The sequence below is a fragment of the Festucalex cinctus genome, chromosome 12 (assembly GCF_051991245.1).
Source record: "Festucalex cinctus isolate MCC-2025b chromosome 12, RoL_Fcin_1.0, whole genome shotgun sequence".
Lineage (NCBI taxonomy): Eukaryota > Metazoa > Chordata > Actinopteri > Syngnathiformes > Syngnathidae > Festucalex > Festucalex cinctus.
The window spans coordinates 15,195,449-15,222,869 of record NC_135422.1 but is presented as its reverse complement, the minus strand read 5'-3'; the positions used below and the strand labels follow the sequence as shown (position 1 = coordinate 15,222,869).

The window sequence follows — 27,421 nt, the reverse complement described above, 5'->3', positions numbered from 1 at the left end:
ATCCATAGTTTTATTTTTGTATCGTTGTATAGCCGTACAGAAGAATGTCAAATAGTCGTTGGATAATTATAATTTACTTACTTTTAATCTCATGCTTGACAAATAATTCATATATTTAAAAATACAATAATAAGAAAACTTATAGAAAAACTAATAAAAACTTCAGTAAAATTTTGGGGGGAAAAAACTGATAAACCTGTTCTAAAAACTAATTCAAATAAATTAAATTAAAAAAAAAAACAGTCACAATGAAATAAAAAATAACTATAATGAAAAATACATATTATAAAAAAAAGTATGTTTTTGCCATTTTGTATGCTTTTTATTGTCGTTTTGCGCCGTTCTATGTGATTCTCATCATTTTTTCTTCCATTATGTGTATGGTGGCATGTTTTTTTTTGCCTTGCCCTATTTTGCACGCTTGTTGCCATTTTGTAGGATTTGCACCATTTCTGGGTTTACGCTCCAAAAAAACATCCACAAAGTAATCACCTTTATTTTATTTTGTTTTGTACTTTTTTTTTTTTTTTTAATACTCACTTTCCTCCACTCTCACCTTCTCTTCTTTTGTCCGTAAGTGAAGAGCGTGTTTTATGATCTGTTCCTACCGCACACGTGCACTCTTCAGCCACTTTCTTTGCTCCCCCCCAACTGCAGGGGTTCCCGCAAACCCATAAAGATTTTTTGGTTTTTTCTTCTTCTTGAAAGTCTGCTGACAACAAAGAGTGGCGGCTGGCGTGGCGTACATGGTTACCGTCGCACTTGTTGTCGTCGTCGCATGTTTACGAAAAAGAGGAGTTACCTCGGACTCCCCTGGGCTGCCCCTATTCACGCGCGGAATCTCATTGTCGGGCCCCCGGAGGGGACATCATTCAAGCTGGTGTTTTAGGGGCCGGAGGGAGGCTCCCACTTCATTAGAGTTGGGGGGGTGCGAGCCAGGGTGGCGGGTGCTACGTCTTGCGCCCGTGACAGCGCCATTCGGCAGTCGGCAGTCGGCGGCGAAACGTTCCCAGGGGAGGCAAGATGGCAAGTTTGCGTTGGAACTGGTGGCTGCTCACTTTGATGGCCGCCTTTTCACGAGGTGATCTGCAGATGTATCAAGAAGGTGAGCCCTGACTTTTTTTTATTTTTTTTTTTAAACCTAATTTCACACAGGTCCTGTCAACGGCTTCGCATTTGTGCTGCACTGCAACACGATTTGTTTTCAGGTCATTTTTCACCTTCAGGTGCATTAAAAAAAAAAAAAAAAAACTCTAAAAGAAAAATACTCTTTGTGGATTGCCAACTTGCTACTTCACATTGCTGTTGCACTGCAACGTACACTCTAAAGTCAGTTGGGTCAAAAAGTAACCCAAAGATGGATCAAAAATGGACCGATGCACTTTATGGGTCAATTTGATGTAAATTCCTGGGGTGTTTTATACAAAATTACCCATTTTATGATCCAAGTAAAGGATCGGACTAATATTTATGAGTAGTTTTATGCTGAAAGACACATTTCTTGACTCAAAGTTGGGTCAAATTGACCCAAGTAGAGTACTTTTGACCCATAGTTGGGTTATTTTTGACCCAGCTGTTTTTAGTGTCACTGTTTTTAAATCAACTACCAGAAGTACTTCAAAAGTAAGAAAAGCTCAACATCCTTGTGCTTCACATCTGCTGTTATTTTGAACACATTGTGTACTTTTTTCAATTCTTTTCCCCTGGAAGGCATATTTTCAAGAAGGTACGCTCTAAAAAAAAAAAAAGGGTAAAAAATGGACTGATCTTCAACTTGGGTCTATTTGACTCAAATGTTTTTTGTGTGTGTGTGTGTGTGTGTGGGGGTGTGTGTGTGTGTGTAAAACAACTCATAAGAATTGTTCATATCCTTGACTTGTGTAAAAAAAAAAAATTAAAAAAAAAAAAAAATAGGCCATTTTGTATAAAACAACCCAAATAGTTAGGTCAAATTGACCCATAAAGTGGATCGGTCCATTTTTGATCCATAATTGGGTTACTTTCCAACTGGAAAGCAAAATGATTATGAGACCCTAATTATAATTTGCTATTTAAACTGAATTTTAAAACAAATCTGTCTTATGATGGGGGGGAATCAACATTTTGCTAACCTATGTAAAATTGGAGTTTGTATTTTTCAAATTTCGAAGCCAGTGTATTCTCTTTTGGTGAAAATGGATATCACCTCCATTCTTGAATTCTGTTCAGTGATGTCGTTATGTTTCTTAAAAGCGCAACTTTACAGACTTTACCTTATTAAAAAAAAATCTAAGTGATTTCCTCTGTAAACGATTTTTTAAGTGATTTTTGCTCAAAATTACTGGCCGGCTTTACACCGATCTGATGGTCTGGATCGGGATTGGCCGATGTTTTGCATTTAGTCTTAATTTGCCCGACTAGACTAAACACGACAATCTGTTTTGTGGAATGAAGCCGAAAAAAAAAATCCACCTTTTTGTCTTTTGCTGCCAACTGCCGTCAACTGACATTGATGTCACAGTAACGTGAGGTGGCCAGCAGAGGTCAGTACAGGACAAAATGGCCGCCACCATCAGAATACAGAATTTGCAAATAGAATTTTTGACAAGGTGTTTTATGGCGTAAGTGTGCATGTTACAACTTAAGTACATTTATTTTATTTTTTTGCATCTTTCTTAGAGCTGAACGAAACGGTCATTTGCACCAACGACCACATGGAAGTGGTTATTCCCAGCGCCTACTTCCTGCACAAAGTGCCCCCCGTCTACGTAAAAACCTCACACGTACGGTAATGTTAGGAAGATGGTAATGATTTTGTCATTAACATCACCCGTGTGTGTGCACAGGTCTGGGATTTGCATCTAAATGACCCCGATTGTCGAGGCGTGGAAGTGGGCGACGATTACGTCTTCAGCATTAAGAGCAATCTGTCACACTGCGGAAGCATCATGGTAATGATTGACATTGACACCTTGTCAATCAAAATCCCTGGATGGGCGTTCAAATAGTTTCAAGACAGTATTCACGTTCAGTTATTTTGACAAATTCATGTCACAAACTAGGTTTGCAGTTTTATGTTTATTTTATATGCAGCATCAAATACTTTGACATTCATTTTCTTCTGTCGTCTTTATTTTATCTATTTATTTATTTTTTGGGTGTAATTTTCTATACTTTGTGTTTCATACAGTTTTAGACTTTTCTGTAAAATTTCTGACATTTTTGGCAATTTTGGGGACATTTTTATGTTTATTTTTGCAATTTCTTCTTTTATCTTAGTCATTTTAGGTTACGTTTTGAACATTTTCTTCTCTGATTTTTTTTTCTCTGACATTTTTTCTTTTGCTCTTTCTTTTTGGACATTTTCTGATGACTTTTTGACATTTTTAGGTTTTTTTTTCTTTATCTTTTTCTGACAACTTATGGAGTCTGACATTTTTTGTATATTTAATTATTGATTATTTCCAAAATTCATTTGTAAATATTCTGTCTAAAAATACAATTGAATATTTTCTTTTCTGCTTTTTCTCAATTTAATTCTCTTGACATTTTTGGCAGTTTCATGGACATTTTGTGGTAATTTTTTTTCTTTTGCACTTCATTTTTGGACATTTATGATCATTTATTGGACATTTTTAATTATTTTTGTCAATATTTTTCTGACAACTTACAAATTTGGACTGACATTTTTTTAAATACAGTAATTAATTATTTATTTTTAAACCTAAAGCACTAATTCATTTCAAAATATTCTATCTAAAAGCCACAATTTAACATTTTCATTTTTTTGTTTTTTTTTGTTTTTTATTCAGTTGTTTGACATTTTTGGCAAGTTCATGGACATTTTATGGTAATTTTTTTTCTTTTACACTTCCGTTTTGGGCATTTAATGATCACTTTTCTGACATTTTTAGGTATTTCTCTGACAATTTACACATTTGGACTGACATTTTTTTTATAATAATTTTTTTTATAATAATTTATATTTTTTTAAGAATTAATTACTGATTAATTATTCGTTTTTAAACCTAAATCACTAATTCATTTGAAAATATTCAATCTAAAAAATACAACTGAATATGTAAAAAAAAAAAAAAAAAAAAAATCCACATATGGCTCCAGATCTTGAGTTTGTTTCCAAATGAGGGTTTCAAGCCTCATTTCGGATTTCAGCCAGTTTTAGAGCTTTCAAATGTGTGTTTTTGCGATACTACAGCACCCTATTGATGCAGCGTATATATTGTATGTTTGACGTTGTGTTGACTTGTCCAGACGTCGGACGCCACTCACATCCTGTTCGTCAACACCATCCACAACAACCGCACGGACGTCATCACCAGGAATTACATCAACATCACCTTTGTGTGCCGCTACCCCATCAACTACATGGTGCAGCAGCCCAACGGGGAAAACAGGATTCGCGTGGACGTCAGGTCAGCGTTCTTCTTCTTCTACAAAACTCTTGCTGGCGAAATTTCTCTTATTTAGCGTCCCGGTGGTCCTCGACAGTTGATTGTGGTCTCTCCGCGCGCGCGCGCACGCAGGACCATCACGCTCAACACGGAGGAGGGAAACTTCTCCGTTTCCATGCTGCTGTACAAGGACGAGGCCTTTGAGGACAAGTGGACGACCGTCCCCTCGCTTACGCTGGACGACCACATCTTTGTCAAAGTCTTCATGGTGAGACGATCAATTTGAGTTGATCAAGTTCATAATTTCCTCTCCTCCAAAAAAAAATCTGATTTTTTCAAGACAATTATTTTTCTTATTTACTTTCATCCTCAATTTTCAATTTTATTTTCAGCTCCCCAAAACTCTGATGAATAATTTCCCCAAAATATCTATTTTTGATTGTTTTATTATTTAAATACATACTTTAAACTTTCAAAATTTCCAGTCCACCAAAATATGAACTAGTGCTTGTTTTATTTAAAATATAGAAACTGAAGAATATTAGTATAGCCACCCAAAGCTTTAAATAAAAAAAATAATCACCCTCAAATGTCTATATCATCTGTTAATATTTTCAAAAATATATTTTCATCCAAAACCATTCAGAAATATTCCTTATTTCATTCTAATTTTAATTGTCAAATTATTTTCAATTTTTTTTGCAACTCCAAATCTCAAACCTTCCTTCTTTGCTTTCATTTTCATTTGAATAATCTCTAATAATAATAATAATAATAATAATAATAATAATAATAATAATAATCTATCTGTCTCTCTCTCTCTCTCTCTTCATAAAAAACGCTTTTGATCCCAAACAATTTAAAATATTCCCTTTTGTTTAGCTTTTAATAATAATAGAAAAAAGCTTATTTTGTGGAAATAATTTCCTAAATATTTTCTTTTGTATAATTTTAGTGAAAAACTGAAAAAAAATCACATTTTTATCCCCAAATAATGCTTTGTTTTTAATTCTTTAATTTGAATTCAAAAATCCTTAAATATGTCAAAATTTGAAATTTTCATCACTCCACAATCTTTTTATTATATTTTCTTTTCTTTCATTTTTTTAAATTCAAAAACCTTTTTCCAAAAAAATGTTGTTTCCTTCCAAATCTTTTCATTGGTTTCCTTTTTCTTGCTCGTGTGGCTGTGCCCTCCTCCCAGATTCCAGCTCACCTGATGTTACGCATGGAGAGATGCTGGGCCACGCCCACCAAGGATCCCTACAGCCACATTCAGTACACCTTCATTCGACACAGGTGGGCTAACTTAAAATCCTTCAAATTTACATCTGCTCAAATATGACCGCTCATAAAATCCCAGAGGAAGCTCAAGTGAGACCACCGTCAAAGCCGCAAGAGTTGAAATGTAAAATGCTCTCAGACTGTAAATGTGAAATAAGAGAGTTTGTCGGGTCAAGTGATGGCGGAACGTGTTGGAAATTGAAACAGCTCTTGCACGTCTTTGACAACCAGGCGACGTTTCACGTTGCTGGCGACGGCGCAGCAAATGAAAAGGCGGCAGGGAATCGCAATCTATCAGGAAGGTTCCATTTGTTTTTGTTTGTTTTTTTCTTTTCTGGTCTCCCCGGGCCTCAGCTGCCCCGTGTTGACAAACCAACAGACCCTGAGCGTGCTGGCGAACGGCCGGAGCGCCGAGGCCGCGTTCAGGATCCAAATGTTCAAGTTCGTGGGCGGCTCCTACACTAATGTCTTCCTGCACTGCAACGTCCACATCTGCCACAGCGGCCCCGGCCTGTGTCAGCCCGTGAGTCTCGGACCCCAATATTTACAAAAAATGTCAAAATTAGTGCATTCATTTTGAGTTCATTTATTTAAAGTTCCTTTAACGCCACTAATTTTTATTTAACGTGCGATTAATTAATGACCGCCCCTTACTTGGAAAGCCTGTTCTGGGGGGAAAAAATTAGCAGTAATAAATTTAAGAAACTGGGGTCAAGTTGTATTTTACAATTTTAAAAATGTGCAAAATCTCACAAGTTACCTACGTCATGTTAAAAATTAGATAGCTCTTAATATGAAAAGAATGCACTGAGCTGTCATCAATGCCTTACAAATGCAATTATGCCATCTAGTGGCAGAAAAAAAATGACCTCAACACAAATCAATATAACACTCGTTTTTTACAGTATATCTTTTTAATTTTAACTCAATTTTATGAATCGTTATGAAATTATTGCATCAATGACTAAAAGATGCAGCCATATTTCTATTAGTTTAACATCCCCCCCCCCCCCCCCCCCATTTTTATGTTAACAAGTGAGGCTGCTCGATTATGGAAAAAATAATAAAAATAATAAACACAATTAAAATCATAATGTAAGTTCCTTTTGGACCAAACAGAATTTATAATAATATGTATTTATAATAATATACATTATTTATTTATTTATGTATTTATTTATTCATTTATGTTGGCAAAAACTTGAAGTTGGAGTGCAGCATGTGCACTGTGCAGTAGGACGATCTTTTTTTTTTTTTTTTTTGGTATAAAACAAGAAAAATGTTCAAGCGTACAAAAACAAAAAATATTAAGACAAATAAAATTCTTTGAAACACTATAATTATGTAGGTTCCTTTTGGATTAAACAAAATTGATTAAATTTGTTATTTTAAAATTTAAAAAGGGGCACATGTATAAATTTAAACGACTCTAAAATGAGTATTAATAAAAAAAATACAATTATGCTGATTTTGTAATTGTGGACTGTAGTAATTGAAATTGTAATTTAATTTTGATTGATTGCATAGCCCTATTAACAAGTTTTATTGTACATTTGGAACAGAGTAAAATAGTATTATTGCACATTTTGAAACAGATATAAAATTTGCGATTGGGTTAACTATCGAAGTCATGCAATTAATTACGACTAATAATTTTAATCGTCCGACACCCTATAAAAAATTAAATAAATAATTACAAATAATTTTTCATCCAAAATGTTTGTGCAATATTTTCCTGATTTTATATTTCCATTGAAATCTCCTAGAACTGCTCATCTGAAGATGTCCTAACGAGGACGCGGCGAGACATCCCGTTGTCCCACACGGTGTCTTACGGTCCCATCAGACGACGAGTGGACAGCGAGGACCCCCGTTTAGGTACCTTCCAACTTCCTCAAGCGGCCCCATTCATGTGCACTATGCTCTACTTTTTTGTTTTTCTTTCTTTTCATGCAGGTGCAGGTGGACCCCCTCCAGTGGAGACCTTCATCCTGGGGGGGTTCCTGGTGGTCCTGTTGTTGGTCGCGGGGGTCTTTGGGAGACTGTGGATTCGTTCCAGGCGTTTCTACCCGATGGCGCGAGAGGCTCAGCTCACCCTGTCCAACGTCCAGCACATCTCCCAAGTGGCCTCATGAGTCGGTGGGATCCAAAACTTTTTTTTTTGAAGTCAACATTTGGAATGAAATGTAATTAATACTCAAGTGAAGCACTGAAATACCTCATTGGAGTACTTTATATTATGTGTGTATTGTTGGCAGATTAGAAATGATAGTAAATGTACCTCACATAGAAATAAAATACACATTTGTTTATTATTGAGCAAAAATGTACTTCACAAGCTGCATGTGTGGTGCAAAGGAAATCGGATAAAAACATCTAAAAATATATATATTGCATCAGTCAGCAAGAAGACAAAGGATAACAAAATGGTTTTTTTATGCACCAAGACTGAGTTTTCATTCCAAATAATACAAATGAATTTTTTTTTTAATTATTAAAAAAGTTTTTTTCAAAATGTTTTTTTATTACAAAAAAATGTTCCTAATATAAAAAAAACAGTCAAAATTCTGAAATCTCTAAATCTCTAAATTGTTTATAAAACAAAAATGCTAAACATTTAAACCCTAAAATGTTCCTGAAATATTTACAATTTTGAGTGTAATTTCTGGATGTGTAGATGGAGCTATTTTTATTTTATTTATGTTTTTATTTTTTGTAGCAATTTTGGGATGTCTACGGAGTTAAAGTATAACCTCCATAGAAAAGCGCCACAGTGGAAACAAAATGGTTTTATGTTCTTTGATTTTTTTTAAATGTCTTAATTTTTAAAAAGTAGTTATAATGTAGATGTACTATAGAAAAAAAACATATTTTTGATCTCTTCACAACTACTAGAAAGTAAAAATAGTCAATAGCCATGATGATGACTTGCTAATGATATGATCTTGAAGTAACTTGATATGTTGCAGATTCATTTTTTTTATTTATTGAATTATTTTTACAAGAAAATTGTTTAACAAAAGACTTTTTTTAGTCATCAAATATATCAAATTGGCTTGTTGTCGCCTTTTGACGAGTTTGGAAATAACACAAAGAAGCTGTTAGCGTAAATGGACGTCCGGAGGATGAAGAGGAAGAAAGATGCCGGCCGCTTGTTATCAGCAGAAGCCTGGTGGACACAAATGGAACAACATGAAACGATAGCTTATTATTATTCTCCACAAACGTTCAATTCCAAATTCAATTTTGCAGAGACAGTAATTGATTAACTCATTGACTCCCAGCCATTTTCACAGAAGCATTTCCAGTTCACTCCCGGCTGTTTTACTGGATTTTGACTGATTTTGCAAGGCCCACAGAATATTGTGTTCTATTGCTATAAAAACAAAAAATCAGAAAGATTAAAGTCTCTTCTTTCATCAGGAAAAAATTATATATTTCTGTTTCCGTTTTTTGCAGCAATGAGCATTAGAATATAGCTAAGTTTCATCGATTCACAAATCTGTTTAAAAGTGTCAGGAAAACAGCTTGTTGCGACGTCGCCCTGATTGATCTCTTATACTCTGCTGCCACCTGCTGGCTGTTTTTATAATAGCTAGCATTGCTTCAACAGTTGCATTCAGAGGCTGCATCAAAGCTTTCTGTATGCTCTAGCATAAAAAAAAAAAGAAAAACGTAAAAAATGTATAAATACATCTTTGGGACATATTTAAAATAGAACATATTTATATGTTTTTCGGAGCAAATTAGTAAAATGATTTATTTATTAATGAAAATAACATGTTATAATCACTTAAGTGTTATACAGACATTGACATAAGCATGAATGAAATGAAAACGTTTTCATAATTCTAATTCAATAATTATAAATTAAAAAGATTCTGTCGTAAAGTGCAATAAGTCAGGCCTTTTATAAATATGAAAAAAATACTTTTAAATTCATGTGAACAGTAAATTTCAAGGAAACAGTAAGATACAAAAAAATGTCATTTAAAATTCAATTTTCTTGTTAATTTATGAGAAAAAAAGATATTAAAAATTGATTATTAGTTTTATGACTCGATATCATGCTTGAAAAGGAAAATTGATTTGATACCCAACCCTATTATTTTGATGTGCATCTACTTCCACAAAATGCACCCGATTCACATCATTCCGATGTTAACATATTCCAAAAATTTAGCTCTTGCAGGTTATTATTTTTCTCATTCCAAAACGTCACAGTTTTCCTAAAATTCAACATTTTCAACCCCAAAAAATTGTCATAAACAACACAGATTCATACTACCGTTCCCAGTTGGAATGAAAAACATTCAGCACATGTAACTGACCTTGGGAACGATTTTCAACATGCTACAAATTCCATTCATTCCTATTTCCGATCATTTCAAATCATTCCATATGCAATCATTCGGCAGTGCAGCTTTTCCTTGCGGCTGACCTTCGCACTCGAAGGCTTGCAGGGCGCTGGTGTAGGAGGGCCCCAGCCAGGACGTGAAGCCCCCGAGGACCCTCAGCAGGTGGCGGGTGGAGTCGCTGAACAGCACGTCAGAGTCGGAGTAGCCGGAAGAACTGAACATGCTCACGCCGTCCGTAGCGTTACCAAACGCGTTCTACAAGAAGAAAAACAACAACAACAACAACAACAAAAAAGAAGCGCAATAACAGAATAAAGATGGATGGATGATAGACGGATAGACCGGCGATAGAGAGAAAGATACGACTAAATGATGACCTGCAGTCGTTCCAGGAACTTCCAGACGCGGCACTTGTCGGTCGGACGCACCACCACGCCGTTGGCGGGCACGGCCGCCAGGTGGCAGCGCCGGAAGTCGTCCAGGTCGGCCTCGCTGCCGTCGGGGCAAAGCAGCTTCAGGTCCTCGGCCTCCACATCCAGAGCCCACGAGTCCTGGTTCCTCCCTGGTTCTCACGGCAGGTTACGGTACGGTTACGGTACGGGTACGGTACGGAACAGTACGATACGGTAGGGTGCAGAATGTAGAATTTTTTGCCAGGTGAATACTCACCGTCCAAATTGTCAAAGACGGTGGTGTGTTTGACGAACGCCACGTCGCCGAGGTTCTCCGCCACGCACCTTGGAAACAAACACAGGCCTTCGTTCCCCGAGGATGCGGCGGCGCATGTCGCTGGCAAGAGGACGCGTACCTGAGGGCCCCCGCCTCGCCGTAGTGCCTCTCTCGGGGGTTGCTGGCGCAGATGTGGCGGTCGTTGTCGTCGCCGATGCAGGCCTCGCACAAGTTCTTCGGGTTGTTGCCCCGTGGGTCGTGTTGGGGGTCTTTGACGCCGGGCACGCAGCTGTAGCCGAACAGGTTCCCCACCGCTGGAAAAACGCCTTACTATATACATGGTCTTTTTTTTTTTTTTTTTTTTAACGCCTTACTATACATGGTAGGGTTGTTTTTTTTAAACGTCTTACTATCATGGTAGTAACAAAAAAAAAAATGCCTGGTCATTTTTTTTAAACGTACTACTATACATAGTAGTTTTTTTTTGTTTTTTTGTTTTTTAAACGCTTTACTATACATGGTAGGGAAAAAAATCGTTACTATACATTGGTCTTTTTTTTTTTTTTTAACTCCTCACTATACATGGTAGTTTTTTTTAATGCTTTACTATGCATGGTAGTAAAAACAAAACAAAACCTGACTATACCTGGTCGTTTTTTGTTGTTTTTTTTTCTTTTTTTTTTAACGCCTTGCTATACATGGTAGGTTTTTTTTTTAAATGCGTTACTCTACATGGTAGTAAAAAAAAAAGCCTTACTATACATAGTAGTTTTTTTTAATGCTTAACTATACATGGTAGTAAAAAAAAAAATGCCTGACTATAGATGGTCGTTTTTTTTGTTTTTTGTTTTTTTTAACGCCTTACAATACATGGTAGTTTTTTTTTTTAAATGCGTTACTCTACATGTTAGTAAAAAAAAAAAAAGCCTTACTATACATAGTAGTTTTTTTTAATGCTTTACTATACATGGTAGTAAAAAAAAAAAGCCTGACTATACATGGTCGTTTTTTTTTGTTTTTTGTTTTTTTTAACGCCTTACAATACATGGTAGTTTTTTTTTTTTAATGCGTTACTCTACATGTTAGTAAAAAAAAAAAAAATGCCTTACTATACATAGTAGTTTTTTTTAATGCTTAACTATACATGGTAGTAAAAAAAAAATGCCTGACTATAGATGGTCGTTTTTTTTTTTTGTTTTTTTTTTTTAATGCCTTACAATACATGGTAGGTTTTTTTTTAAATGCGTTACTCTACATGTTAGTAAAAAAAAAAAATGCCTTACTATACATAGTAGTTTTTTTTAATGCTTTACTATACATGGTAGTAAAAAAAAAATGCCTGACTATAGATGGTCGTTTTTTTTTTTTTTTTTTTTTTTTAACGCCTTGCTATAGTTGCAAAGTAAAAAAAAATGCCTTACTACACGGTCGTTTTTTTTTTTTTTTTAAACACCTGTTACGTCTTACTATACATGTTAGTAAAAAAAAAAAGCCTTACTATACATAGTATTTTTTTTTTAAATGCTTTATATGATGGCAAAATGAAGCCCCATAAAGCAGTCACGCCCTGCAGGGAAATACTTCACACACACGTTGGGGCTTCAAGATGATTCATTTCCTCGACTACGCCATCATGTAGACAGAGAAATGTATAACATGCTTGGTGCATGCAATAAAATGGTGGGGTGTAAATCATGCTCTGAATACAAAAAAATATATATTTGAAGAGTGTTTTAACATGAATTGTTCTGTGTTACTTTGTCTGTTTGTGCTTATGCAACAAGTGAAAATGTGAAGAAAGGAGATAAAATAAAGTGCTTATTCATTTTTATTTAAAAACTATTTTTTCCAAAGTTTTTGGACTCAGGCGCGGTTTCTTTTTTTGCAGAGAATTTCACCTTCTGAGGTGATATCTGCTCAAAGTGCTCCCAAACAGGAGAAAATCTCCTCTTTCTTGCTGGTCCCATCACAAAAAAGAAGCTCGTCGAATTAAATGCCAAAAAGTAGCGCAATAAGGGACCCGAAAACACAAAAAGTGAAGGGGAATCCATAGTGTTTCTTTGCTGCTTTTATTTCGAACTACACTCAAATCTGGCGAATCAATTTCTGAATCAGTCACGTGGTACACCCGCTTCGCAAGGCTTCAAACAGGTGCTAAGAGTGCCAGGAGATTTCATTCCGGACGCCTCGACGCCTTGGCCCGCACCCAGGCTTGGGCCGCCGGTGGATGCTGCTGGTGCGTTCCAGCCCGTGCCCACGTCGCAGCATGGCACCCCTGTGGCCCGGGTGCCCCCCAACTTGCAGTCGGCCGAGTTCGTAAGCATCGTAGCAAAAAAAAAATGCCTGGTCATTTTTTTAAACGCCTTACTATACATAGTATTATTTTTTTTTAAATGCTTTACTATACATGGTAGGAAAAAAAAAAAATGCCTTACTATACATGGTCTTTTTTTTTTTATGCTTTACTATACATGGTAGTAAAAAAAAAAAATAAATGCCTTACTATACATGGTCTTTTTTTTTTTTTAACTCCTCACTATACATGGTAGGTTTTTTTTTTTTATGCCTTACTATACATGGCAGTAAAAAAAAATGCCTGGTCATTTTTTTAAACGCTTTACTATACATGGTAGGAAAAAAAATCCTTACTATACATGGTGGGTTTTTTTTCTTTTTGTTTTTTTTAAACGCTTTACGATACATGGTAGTAAAGAAAACGCCTTACTATACATGGTCGTTTCATTTTTTTTTGTTTTTCAACGCCTTACTATACATGGTAGTTTTTTTTTATGCTTTACTATACATGGTAGTAAAAAAAAAAAAGCCTTACTATACATGGTCGTTTTTTTTTTTTTTTTAAATGCTTTACTATACATGGTTGTCAAAAAAAATGCCTGCCTGCATGGTCGTTTTGTTTTTTGTTTTTTTTAACGCCTTACTATACATGGTAGTAAAAAAAAAAAAAAGCCTTACTATACATGGTCGTTTTTTTTTTTTTTTTTTTTTTTCAAACGCCTTACTATACATGTTAGTAAAAAAATGCCTTAATATACATAGTAGTTTTTTTTAAAATGCTTTCCTATACATAGTAGTAAAAAAAACAAAAAACAAAATGCCTTACTATACATGGTAGTAAAAAAATCCTTACTATACATGGTCGTTTTTTTTTGTGTGTTTTTTTTTAAACTCCTCACTATACATGGTAGTTTTTTTTTAAATGCCTTATACATGGTAGTAAAAAAAAAAACTTTACTATACATAGTAGATTTTTTTTTAAATGCTTTACTATACATGGTAAGTTAAAAAAAAAAAAGCCTTTCTATACATGGTCGTTTTTTTTTTTTTTAACGCCTTATAAAACATGGTAGTAAAAAAACACCTTACTATACATGGTAGTAAAAAAAATGCCTGGTCATTTTTTTTTTTAACGCCTTACTATACATAGTATTTATTTATTTTTTATACATAAAGCGTTTTTTTTTTTTAACTCCTTACATTCCATGGTAGTTATTTTTTTTTAATGCCTTACTATACATGGTAGTAAAAAAAAAAAAAGCCTTAGTATACATAGTAGTTTTTTTTTAAAATGCTTCACTATACATGGTAGTAAAAAAAAAAAAAAAAAAAAAATGCCTTACTATACATGGTCGTTTAGTTCTTTTTTTGTAACGCCTTACTATACATGGTAGTAAAAAAAAAAAAAAAAAAAAAAGCCTTACTATACATGGTCGTTTTTTTTTTTTTTAACGCCTTACTCTACATGGTAGGTTTTTTTTTAAATGCCTTACTATACATGGTAGTAAAAAAAAAAAAAAAAAAAAATGCCTTACTATACATGGTCGTTTAGTTCTTTTTTTTGTAACGCCTTACTATACATGGTAATTTTTTTTTTTAAATGCCTTACTATACATGGTCATTTTTTGTTTTTTTTAAACGCCTTACTATACATGGTAGTAAAAAAAACACCTTACTATACATGGTAGTAAAAAAAAATGCCTGGTCATTTTTTTAAAACGCCTTAGTATACATAGTAGTTTTTTTGTTTTTTTTAACGCTTTATTTCCATGGTAGGAAAAAAAAAGCCTTACTATACATGGTAGTTTTTTTTTAAATGCTTTACTATACATGGTAGTAAAAAAAAAAAAAAAAAAAAAAAAAAAAAAATGCCTTACTATACATGGTAGTAAAAAAAAAAAAGCCTTACTATACATAGTAGATTTTTTTTTAAATACTTTACTATACATGGTAGAAAAAAATAAATGCCTTACTATACATAGTAGTTTTTTAAAATGCTTTACTATACATGGTAGTAAAAAAAAAAATGCATTACTATACATGGTCGTTTAGTTGTTTTTTTTAACGCCTTACTATACATGGTTGTTTTTTTTAAAAAATGCCTTACTATACATGGTCATTTTTTGTTTTTTTAAAACGCCTTACTATACATGGTCGTGTGTTTTTTTTAAACGCCTTACTATACATGGTAGTAAAAAAACACCTTACTATACATGGTAGTAAAAAAAAATGCCTGGTCATTTTTTTTAAACGCCTTAGTATACATAGTAGATTTTTTTTTTTTTTACGCTTTATTATACATGGTAGGGAAAAAAAAGCCTTACTATACATTGTCTTTTTTTTTCTTTTTTTAACTCCTTACTATACATGGTAGTAAAAAAAAAAAAGCCTTACTATACATGTTTTTTTTTTTTTTTTAACGCCTTACTATACATGGTAGTTGTTTTTTTTAAATGCTTTACTATACATGGCAGTAAAAAAAAAAATGCCTTACTATACATGGTAGCTTTTTTTTTTTTTTTTTTTTTTTAACGCCTTACTATACATGGTAGTAAAAAAAAATGCCTTACTATACATAGTAGTTTTTTTTAAATGCTTTACTATACATGGTAGTAAAAAAAAAAAAAATGCCTTACTATATATGGTCGTTTTGTTGTTTTTTTGTTTTTTTTCACGCCTTACTATACATGGTAGGTTTTTCTTAAATGCCTTACTATACATGGAAGTTTTTTTTTGTTTTTTTTTAACGCCTTACTATACATGGTAATAAAAAAAATGCCTGGTCATTTTTTTAAATGCCTTACTATACATGGTAGTTAAAAAAAGGTTTACTATACATGGTCGTTTTGTTTTTTTGTTTGTTTTTTAAACGCCTTACTATACATGGTAGGTTTTTTTAAACGCCTTACTATACATGGTAGTAAAAAAAAGAAAAAAGCCTTACTATACATCGTAGTTTTTTTAAAAAATGTTTTATGATACATGGTAGTAAAAAAATAAATTAAAAAAATGCCTTACTATACGTGGTTGGTTTTTGTTATTTTAACGCCTTATTATACATGGTAGGTTTTTTTTTAAATGCCTTACTATACATGGTCGTTTTGTTTTTTTGTTTTTTTTAAACGCCTTACTTACATGGTAGTTTTTTTTAAATGCCTTACTATACATGGTAGTAAAAAAATGCCTTACTATACATAGTAGTTTTTTTTTTAATGCTTTACGATACATGGTAGTAAAAAAAATAAAAATGCCTTACTATACATGTTTTTTTTTTTTTTTTTTTTTTTTAAACACCTTACTATACATGGTAGTTTTTTTTAAAAAGTGCTTTACTATACATGGCAGTAAAAAAAATGCCTTACTACACATAGTAGTTTTTTTTTAAATGCTTTACTATACATGGTAGTAAAAAAAAAAAAGCCTTACTATACATGGTAGTTTTTTTTTTTTTTAAATGCCTTACTATACATGGTAGTAAAAAAAAAACGCCTTACATGGTTGTTGTTTTTTTTAATGCCATAGTAGTTTTTTTTTTTTTTTTTAAACGCCTTACTATACATGGTAGTAAAAAAAAATGCCTGGTCATTTTTTTAAAACGCCTTAGTATACATAGTAGTTTTTTTGTTTTTTTTAACGCTTTATTTCCATGGTAGGAAAAAAAAAAGCCTTACTATACATGGTAGTTTTTTTTAAATGCTTTACTATACATGGTAGTAAAAAAAAAAAAAGCCTTACTATACATGGTAGTAAAAAAAAAAAGCCTTACTATACATGGTTGTTTTTTTTTTTTTTTAACGCCTTACTATACATGGTAGTTGTTTTTTTTAAATGCTTTACTATACATGGTAGTAAAAAAAACAAAAATGCCTGACTATACATGGTCGTTTTTTTTTTTTAAAACACCTTACTATACATGGAAGTAAAAAAAAAAAAGCCTTACTATACATAGTAGGTTTTTTTTTAAATGCTTTACTATACATGGCAGTAAAAAAAAAAAATGCCTTACTATACATGGTAGCTTTTTTTTTTTTTTTTTTTTTTTAACGCCTTACTATACATGGTAGTAAAAAAAAATGCCTTACTATACATAGTAGTTTTTTTAAAATGCTTTACTATACATGGTAGTAAAAAAAAAAAATGCCTTACTATATATGGTCGTTTTGTTTTTTTTTGTTTTTTTTCACGCCTTACTATACATGGTAGGTTTTTCTTAAATGCCTTACGATACATGTAGTGGTGGGTTTTTTTTTTAAATGCCTTACTATACATGGAAGTTTTTTTGTTTTTTTTTAACGCCTTACTATACATGGTAATAAAAAAAATGCCTGGTCATTTTTTTAAATGCCTTACTATACATGGTAGTTAAAAAAAGGTTTACTATACATGGTCGTTTTTTTTTTTTTTTTTTTTTTAAACGCCTTACTATACATGGTAGGTTTTTTTAAACGCCTTACTATACATGGTAGTAAAAAAAAAAAAAAGCCTTACTATACATAGTAGTTTTTTTTTAAAATGCCTTACTATACATGGTAGTAAAAAAAAAAAAGCCTTAGTATACATAGTAGTTTTTTTTTTAAATGCTTTACTATACATGGTAGTAAAAAAAAAAAAAAAAAAAAAAATGCCTTACTATACATGGTCGTTTAGTTCTTTTTTTGTAACGCCTTACTATACATGGTAGTAAAAAAATTTTAAAAAAAAAAGCCTTACTATACATGGTCGTTTTTTTTTTTTTAACGCCTTACTCTACATGGTAGGGTTTTTTTTAAATGCCTTACTATACATGGTAGTAAAAAAAAAAAGCCTTACTATACATAGTAGTTTTTTTTTAAATGCTTTACTATACATGGTAGTAAAAAAAAAAATTAAAAAAAAATGCCTTACTATACATGGTCGTTTAGTTCTTTTTTTTGTAACGCCTTACTATACATGGTAATTTTTTTTTTAAATGCCTTACTATACATGGTCATTTTTTGTTTTTTTAAAACGCCTTACTATACATGGTCGTGTGTTTTTTTTTAACGCCTTACTATACATGGTAATAAAAAAAATGCCTGGTCATTTTTTTAAATGCCTTACTATACATGGTAGTTAAAAAAAGGTTTACTATACATGGTCGTTTTGTTTTTTTGTTTTTTTTTAAACGCCTTACTATACATGGTAGGTTTTTTTAAACTTCTTACTATACATGGTAGTAAAAAAAAAAAAAAAGCCTTACTATACATAGTAGTTTTTTTTAAAAATGCCTTACTATACATGGTAGTAAAAAAAAAAAAAGCCTTAGTATACATAGTAGTTTTTTTTTAAATGCTTTACTATACATGGTAGTAAAAAAAAAAAAAAAAAAAAAATGCCTTACTATACATGGTCGTTTAGTTCTTTTTTTTGTAACGCCTTACTATACATGGTAATTTTTTTTTTAAATGCCTTACTATACATGGTCATTTTTTGTTTTTTTAAAACGCCTTACTATATACATGGTCGTGTGTTTTTTTTAAATGCCTTACTATACATGGTAGTAAAAAAAAATGCCTGGTCATTTTTTTTAAACGCCTTAGTATACATAGTAGTTTTTTTGTTTTTTTTAACGCTTTATTTCCATGGTAGGAAAAAAAAAGCCTTACTATACATGGTAGTTTTTTTTAAATGCTTAATATACATGGTAGTAAAAAAAAAAAAAAAAAAAAAGCCTTACTATACATGGTAGTAAAAAAAAAAAAACCTTACTATACATAGTAGATTTTTTTTTAAATACTTTACTATACATGGTAGTAAAAAATAAATGCCTTACTATACATAGTAGTTTTTTAAAATGCTTTACTATACATGGTAGTAAAAAAAAAAAATGCCTTACTATACATGGTCGTTTTTTGTTTTTTTAAAACGCCTTACTATACATGGTAGTAAAAAAAAATGCCTGGTCATTTTTTGTAAACGCCTTAGTATACATAGTAGATTTTTTTTTTTTAACGCTTTATTATACATGGTAGGAAAAAAAAAGCCTTACTATACATTGTCTTTTTTTTTTTTTTTTTTTTTAACTCCTTACTATACATGGTAGTAAAAAAAAAAAAAGCCTTACTATACATGGTTGTTTTGGGGTTTTTTTAACGCCTTACTATACATGGTAGTTGTTTTTTTTAAATGCTTTACTATACATGGTAGTAAAAAAAACAAAAATGCCTGACTATACATGTTCGTTTTTTTTTTTTTAAAACACCTTACTATACATGGAAGTTAAAAAAAAAAGCCTTACTATACATAGTAGGTTTTTTTTTTAAATGCTTTACTATACATGGCAGTAAAAAAAAAAAATGCCTTACTATACATGGTAGGTTTTTTTTTTGTTTTTTTTTTGTTTTTTTTTTAACGCCTTACTATACATGGTAGTAAAAAAAATGCCTTACTATATATGGTCGTTTTTTTTTTTGTTTTTTTTTCACGCCTTACTATACATGGTAGGTTTTTCTTAAATGCCTTACGATACATGTAGTGGTGTTTTTTTTTTTTAAATGCCTTACTATACATGGAAGTTTTTTTTTTTTTTTTTTTAACGCCTTACTATACATGGTAATAAAAAAAATGCCTGGTCATTTTTTTAAATGCCTTACTATACATGGTAGTTAAAAAAAGGTTTACTATACATGGTCGTTTTGTTTTTTTGTTTTTTTTTAAACGCCTTACTATACATGGTAGGTTTTTTTAAAAGCCTTACTATACATAGTAGTTTTTTTTAAATGTTTTATGATACATGGTAGTAAAAAAATAAATAAAAAAAATGCCTTACTATACGTGGTTGGTTTTTGTTTTTTTAACGCCTTATTATACATGGTAGGTTTTTTTTTTAAATGCCTTACTATACATGGTCGTTTCGTTTTTTTGTTTTTTTTAAACGCCTTACTTACATGGTAGTTTTTTTTAAATGCCTTACTATACATGGTAGTAAAAAAAATGCCTTACTATACATAGTAGTTTTTTTTTTAATGCTTTACGATACATGGTAGTAAAAAAAATAAAAATGCCTTACTATACATGTTTTTTTTTTTTTTTTTTTTAAACACCTTACTATACATGGAAGTAAAAAAAAAAAAGCCTTACTATACATAGTAGTTCTTTTTTTAAATGCTTTACTATACATGGCAGTAAAAAAAAAAAATGCCTTACTATACATGGTAGCTTTTTTTTTTTTTTTTTTTTTTTAACGCCTTACTATACATGGTAGTAAAAAAAAATGCCTTACTATACATAGTAGTTTTTTTAAAATGCTTTACTATACATGGTAGTAAAAAAAAAAAATGCCTTACTATATATGGTCGTTTTGTTTTTTTTTGTTTTTTTTCACGCCTTACTATACATGGTAGGTTTTTCTTAAATGCCTTACGATACATGTAGTGGTGGTTTTTTTTTTTAAATGCCTTACTATACATGGAAGTTTTTTTGTTTTTTTTTAACGCCTTACTATACATGGTAATAAAAAAAATGCCTGGTCATTTTTTTAAATGCCTTACTATACATGGTAGTTAAAAAAAGGTTTACTATACATGGTCGTTTTTTGTTTTTGTTTTTTTTTAAACGCCTTACTATACATGGTAGGTTTTTTTAAACGCCTTACTATACATGGTAGTAAAAAAAAAAAAAAGCCTTACTATACATAGTAGTTTTTTTTTAAAATGCCTTACTATACATGGTAGTAAAAAAAAAAAAGCCTTAGTATACATAGTAGTTTTTTTTTTAAATGCTTTACTATACATGGTAGTAAAAAAAAAAAAAAAAAAAAAAAATGCCTTACTATACATGGTCGTTTAGTTCTTTTTTTGTAACGCCTTACTATACATGGTAGTAAAAATTTTTAAAAAAAAAAAGCCTTACTATACATGGTCGTTTTTTTTTTTTTAACGCCTTACTCTACATGGTAGGGTTTTTTTTAAATGCCTTACTATACATGGTAGTAAAAAAAAAAAAGCCTTACTATACATAGTAGGTTTTTTTTAAATGCTTTACTATACATGGTAGTAAAAAAAAAAAAAAAAAAAAAATGCCTTACTATACATGGTCGTTTAGTTCTTTTTTTTGTAACGCCTTACTATACATGGTAATTTTTTTTTTAAATGCGTTACTATACATGGTCATTTTTTGTTTTTTTAAAACGCCTTACTATACATGGTCGTGTGTTTTTTTTTAACGCCTTACTATACATGGTAATAAAAAAAATGCCTGGTCATTTTTTTAAATGCCTTACTATACATGGTAGTTAAAAAAAGGTTTACTATACATGGTCGTTTTGTTTTTTTGTTTTTTTTTAAACGCCTTACTATACATGGTAGGTTTTTTTAAACGCCTTACTATACATGGTAGTAAAAAAAAAAAAAAAGCCTTACTATACATAGTAGTTTTTTTTTAAAATGCCTTACTATACATGGTAGTAAAAAAAAAAAAAGCCTTAGTATACATAGTAGTTTTTTTTTAAATGCTTTACTATACATGGTAGTAAAAAAAAAAAAAAAAAAAAATGCCTTACTATACATGGTCGTTTAGTTCTTTTTTTTGTAACGCCTTACTATACATGGTAATTTTTTTTTTAAATGCCTTACTATACATGGTCATTTTTTGTTTTTTTAAAACGCCTTACTATATACATGGTCGTGTGTTTTTTTTAAACGCCTTACTATACATGGTAGTAAAAAAAAATGCCTGGTCATTTTTTTTAAACGCCTTAGTATACATAGTAGTTTTTTTGTTTTTTTTAACGCTTTATTTCCATGGTAGGAAAAAAAAAGCCTTACTATACATGGTAGGTTTTTTTTAAATGCTTTACTATACATGGTAGTAAAAAAAAAAAAAAAAAAAAAATGCCTTACTATACATGGTAGTAAAAAAAAAAAGCCTTACTATACATAGTAGATTTTTTTTTAAATACTTTACTATACATGGTAGTAAAAAATAAATGCCTTACTATACATAGTAGTTTTTTAAAATGCTTTACTATACATGGTAGTTAAAAAAAGGTTTACTATACATGGTCGTTTTTTTTTTTTTGTTTTTTTTTAAACGCCTTACTATACATGGTAGGTTTTTTTAAACGCCTTACTATACATGGTAGTAAAAAAAAAAAAAAGCCTTACTATACATAGTAGTTTTTTTTTAAAATGCCTTACTATACATGGTAGTAAAAAAAAAAAAGCCTTAGTATACATAGTAGGTTTTTTTTAAAATGCTTTACTATACATGGTAGTAAAAAAAAAAAAAAAAAAAAAAATGCCTTACTATACATGGTCGTTTAGTTCTTTTTTTGTAACGCCTTACTATACATGGTAGTAAATTTTTTTTTAAAAAAAAAGCCTTACTATACATGGTCGTTTTTTTTTTTTTAACGCCTTACTCTACATGGTAGGGTTTTTTTTAAATGCCTTACTATACATGGTAGTAAAAAAAAAAAAGCCTTACTATACATAGTAGGTTTTTTTTAAATGCTTTACTATACATGGTAGTAAAAAAAAAAAAAAAAAAAAAATGCCTTACTATACATGGTCGTTTAGTTCTTTTTTTTGTAACGCCTTACTATACATGGTAATTTTTTTTTTAAATGCCTTACTATACATGGTCATTTTTTGTTTTTTTAAAACGCCTTACTATACATGGTCGTGTGTTTTTTTTTAACGCCTTACTATACATGGTAATAAAAAAAATGCCTGGTCATTTTTTTAAATGCCTTACTATACATGGTAGTTAAAAAAAGGTTTACTATACATGGTCGTTTTGTTTTTTTGTTTTTTTTTAAACGCCTTACTATACATGGTAGGTTTTTTTAAACGCCTTACTATACATGGTAGTAAAAAAAAAAAAAAAGCCTTACTATACATAGTAGTTTTTTTTTAAATGCCTTACTATACATGGTAGTAAAAAAAAAAAAAGCCTTAGTATACATAGTAGTTTTTTTTTAAATGCTTTACTATACATGGTAGTAAAAAAAAAAAAAAAAAAAAATGCCTTACTATACATGGTCGTTTAGTTCTTTTTTTTGTAACGCCTTACTATACATGGTAAATTTTTTTTTAAATGCCTTACTATACATGGTCATTTTTTGTTTTTTTAAAACGCCTTACTATATACATGGTCGTGTGTTTTTTTTAAACGCCTTACTATACATGGTAGTAAAAAAAAATGCCTGGTCATTTTTTTTAAACGCCTTAGTATACATAGTAGTTTTTTTGTTTTTTTTAACGCTTTATTTCCATGGTAGGAAAAAAAAAACCTTACTATACATGGTAGGTTTTTTTTAAATGCTTTACTATACATGGTAGTAAAAAAAAAAAAAAAAAAAAAATGCCTTACTATACATGGTAGTAAAAAAAAAAAGCCTTACTATACATAGTAGATTTTTTTTTAAATACTTTACTATACATGGTAGTAAAAAATAAATGCCTTACTATACATAGTAGTTTTTTAAAATGCTTTACTATACATGGTAGTTAAAAAAAGGTTTACTATACATGGTCGTTTTTTTTTTTTTGTTTTTTTTTAAACGCCTTACTATACATGGTAGGTTTTTTTAAACGCCTTACTATACATGGTAGTAAAAAAAAAAAAAAGCCTTACTATACATAGTAGTTTTTTTTTAAAATGCCTTACTATACATGGTAGTAAAAAAAAAAAAGCCTTAGTATACATAGTAGTTTTTTTTTTAAATGCTTTACTATACATGGTAGTAAAAAAAAAAAAAAAAAAAAAAATGCCTTACTATACATGGTCGTTTAGTTCTTTTTTTGTAACGCCTTACTATACATGGTAGTAAAATTTTTTTTAAAAAAAAAGCCTTACTATACATGGTCGTTTTTTTTTTTTTAACGCCTTACTCTACATGGTAGGGTTTTTTTTAAATGCCTTACTATACATGGTAGTAAAAAAAAAAAAGCCTTACTATACATAGTAGTTTTTTTTTAAATGCTTTACTATACATGGTAGTAAAAAAAAAAATAAATAAAAAATGCCTTACTATACATGGTCGTTTAGTTCTTTTTTTTGTAACGCCTTACTATACATGGTAATTTTTTTTTTAAATGCCTTACTATACATGGTCATTTTTTGTTTTTTTAAAACGCCTTACTATACATGGTCGTGTGTTTTTTTTTAACGCCTTACTATACATGGTAATAAAAAAAATGCCTGGTCATTTTTTTAAATGCCTTAGTATACATAGTAGTTAAAAAAAGGTTTACTATACATGGTCGTTTTGTTTTTTTGTTTTTTTTTAAACGCCTTACTATACATGGTAGGTTTTTTTAAACGCCTTACTATACATGGTAGTAAAAAAAAAAAAAAAGCCTTACTATACATAGTAGTTTTTTTTTAAAATGCCTTACTATACATGGTAGTAAAAAAAAAAAAAAAAAAAAATGCCTTACTATACATGGTCGTTTAGTTCTTTTTTTTGTAACGCCTTACTATACATGGTAATTTTTTTTTTAAATGCCTTACTATACATGGTCATTTTTTGTTTTTTTAAAACGCCTTACTATATACATGGTCGTGTGTTTTTTTTAAACGCCTTACTATACATGGTAGTAAAAAAAAATGCCTGGTCATTTTTTTTAAACGCCTTAGTATACATAGTAGTTTTTTTGTTTTTTTTAACGCTTTATTTCCATGGTAGGAAAAAAAAAGCCTTACTATACATGGTAGTTTTTTTTTAAATGCTTTACTATACATGGTAGTAAAAAAAAAAAAAAAAAAAAAATGCCTTACTATACATGGTAGTAAAAAAAAAAAGCCTTACTATACATAGTAGATTTTTTTTTAAATACTTTACTATACATGGTAGTAAAAAATAAATGCCTTACTATACATAGTAGTTTTTTAAAATGCTTTACTATACATGGTAGTAAAAAAAAAAAATGCATTACTATACATGGTCGTTTAGTTGTTTTTTTTAACGCCTTACTATACATGGTTGTTTTTTTTTTTTAAATGCCTTACTATACATGGTCGTGTGTTTTTTTTAAACGCCTTACTATACATGGTAGTAAAAAAACACCTTACTATACATGGTAGTAAAAAAAAATGCCTGGTCATTTTTTTTAAACGCCTTAGTATACATAGATTTTTTTTTTTTTACGCTTTATTATACATGGTAGGAAAAAAAAAGCCTTACTATACATTGTCTTTTTTTTTTTCTTTTTTTAACTCCTTACTATACATGGTAGTAAAAAAAAAAAAGCCTTACTATACATGTTTTCTTTTTTTTTTTAACGCCTTACTATACATGGCAGTTGTTTTTTTTAAATGCTTTACTATACATGGCAGTAAAAAAAAAAATGCCTTACTATACATGGTAGCTTTTTTTTTTTTTTTTTTTTTTTTTTTAACGCCTTACTATACATGGTAGTAAAAAAAAATGCCTTACTATACATAGTAGTTTTTTTAAAATGCTTTACTATACATGGTAGTAAAAAAAAAAAAAAAAAATGCCTGACTATACATGGTCGTTTTTTTTTTTTTAAAACACCTTACTATACATGGAAGTTAAAAAAAAAAAGCCTTACTATACATAGTAGGTTTTTTTTTTAAATGCTTTACTATACATGGCAGTAAAAAAAAAAAATGCCTTACTATACATGGTAGGTTTTTTTTTTGTTTTTTTTTTGTTTTGTTTTTAACGCCTTACTATACATGGTAATTTTTTTTTTAAATGCCTTACTATACATGGTCATTTTTTGTTTTTTTAAAACGCCTTACTATACATGGTCGTGTGTTTTTTTTAACGCCTTACTATACATGGTAATAAAAAAAATGCCTGGTCATTTTTTTAAATGCCTTACTATACATGGTAGTTAAAAAAAGGTTTACTATACATGGTCGTTTTGTTTTTTTGTTTTTTTTTAAACGCCTTACTATACATGGTAGGTTTTTTTAAACGCCTTACTATACATGGTAGTAAAAAAAAAAAAAAAGCCTTACTATACATTAGGGGTGTTAAAAAAAATCGATTCGGCGATATATCGCGATACTACATCGCGCGATTCTCGAATCGATTCAATAATCAGCAGAATCGATTTCTTTTTTTTTTTTTTTTTTTTTTTTTTTTTTTTTTTTTTTTTTTTTTTAGGATTCACACCTTGAAGAATGTTATATGAACGGCACATTAAGCCTTAATATTTTTATTTTAATGCTGTTCAAATGTGAAACAGATTGCAAACTGTTTGTGTACAGTGGCTCACGGTTATAAGCCTCAAGTTTTAGATAAATATATTCATACAAATCTTACAGTGTACATGTACAAATTTACTGATAGTATTTTCTAAATTTGAATGGAAAAAAATCGCAACAATCGACTTATAAATTCGTATCGGGATTAATCGGTATCGAATCGTGACCATTTGTATCGGGATTAATCGGTATCGAATCGAATCGTGACCTGTGAATCGTGATACGAATCGAATCGTCAGGTACTAGGCAATTCACACCCCTACTATACATAGTAGTTTTTTTTTAAAATGCCTTACTATACATGGTACTAAAAAAAAAAAAAGCCTTAGTATACATAGTAGTTTTTTTTTAAATGCTTTACTATACATGGTAGTAAAAAAAAAAAAAAAAAAAAAATGCCTTACTATACATGGTCGTTTAGTTCTTTTTTTTGTAACGCCTTACTATACATGGTAATTTTTTTTTTAAATGCCTTACTATACATGGTCATTTTTTGTTTTTTTAAAACGCCTTACTATATACATGGTCGTGTGTTTTTTTTAAACGCCTTACTATACATGGTAGTAAAAAAAAATGCCTGGTCATTTTTTTTAAACGCCTTAGTATACATAGTAGTTTTTTTGTTTTTTTTAACGCTTTATTTCCATGGTAGGAAAAAAAAAGCCTTACTATACATGGTAGGTTTTTTTTAAATGCTTTACTATACATGGTAGTAAAAAAAAAAAAAAAAAAAAATGCCTTACTATACATGGTAGTAAAAAAAAAAAGCCTTACTATACATAGTAGATTTTTTTTTAAATACTTTACTATACATGGTAGTAAAAAATAAATGCCTTACTATACATAGTAGTTTTTTAAAATGCTTTACTATACATGGTAGTAAAAAAAAAAAATGCATTACTATACATGGTCGTTTAGTTGTTTTTTTTAACGCCTTACTATACATGGTTGTTTTTTTTTTTAAATGCCTTACTATACATGGTCGTGTGTTTTTTTTAAACGCCTTACTATACATGGTAGTAAAAAAACACCTTACTATACATGGTAGTAAAAAAAAATGCCTGGTCATTTTTTTTAAACGCCTTAGTATACATAGATTTTTTTTTTTTTACGCTTTATTATACATGGTAGGAAAAAAAAAGCCTTACTATACATTGTCTTTTTTTTTTTCTTTTTTTAACTCCTTACTATACATGGTAGTAAAAAAAAAAAAGCCTTACT

At 30.3% G+C, this 27,421-nt stretch overlaps 2 protein-coding genes across 8 annotated transcripts in view; one reads left to right on the top strand and one right to left on the bottom strand.

Moving 5' to 3' along the window:
* Positions 1–645: 645 nt before the first annotated feature.
* On the top strand, positions 646–8,119 carry LOC144031733 (pancreatic secretory granule membrane major glycoprotein GP2). 3 transcript variants are annotated; one of them, XM_077539133.1, is made up of 9 exons: positions 646–1,105; positions 2,659–2,747; positions 2,826–2,930; positions 4,252–4,412; positions 4,524–4,659; positions 5,596–5,690; positions 5,907–6,198; positions 7,442–7,553; positions 7,632–8,119. In XM_077539133.1, the coding sequence occupies exons 1-9, from the start codon at positions 1,024–1,026 to the stop codon at positions 7,808–7,810; spliced, it is 1,251 nt and encodes a 416-aa protein (XP_077395259.1). In that variant the 5' UTR covers positions 646–1,023; the 3' UTR covers positions 7,811–8,119. The 3 variants fall into 3 exon arrangements, with proteins under 3 accessions (XP_077395259.1, XP_077395261.1, XP_077395260.1); XM_077539135.1 differs by having other exon boundaries at positions 6,030–6,198; positions 7,632–8,118; XM_077539134.1 differs by lacking the exon at positions 646–1,105 and adding an exon at positions 2,129–2,522.
* Positions 8,120–8,414: 295 nt separating this feature from the next.
* otomp (otolith matrix protein) overlaps positions 8,415–27,421 on the bottom strand; it is a 30,989-nt gene continuing 11,982 nt past the window's right edge. For all 5 annotated transcript variants that reach the window (XM_077538040.1, XM_077538042.1, XM_077538043.1 and 2 more), the window contains 5 exons: positions 10,842–11,016; positions 10,703–10,770; positions 10,411–10,595; positions 10,117–10,288; positions 8,415–8,844 (listed from right to left, as the gene is read on the bottom strand). In XM_077538040.1, the coding sequence (XP_077394166.1) occupies positions 8,834–8,844; positions 10,117–10,288; positions 10,411–10,595; positions 10,703–10,770; positions 10,842–11,016 (611 nt within the window). In that variant the 3' untranslated portion in view covers positions 8,415–8,833. The remainder of the gene's footprint in view (positions 8,845–10,116; positions 10,289–10,410; positions 10,596–10,702; positions 10,771–10,841; positions 11,017–27,421) is intronic.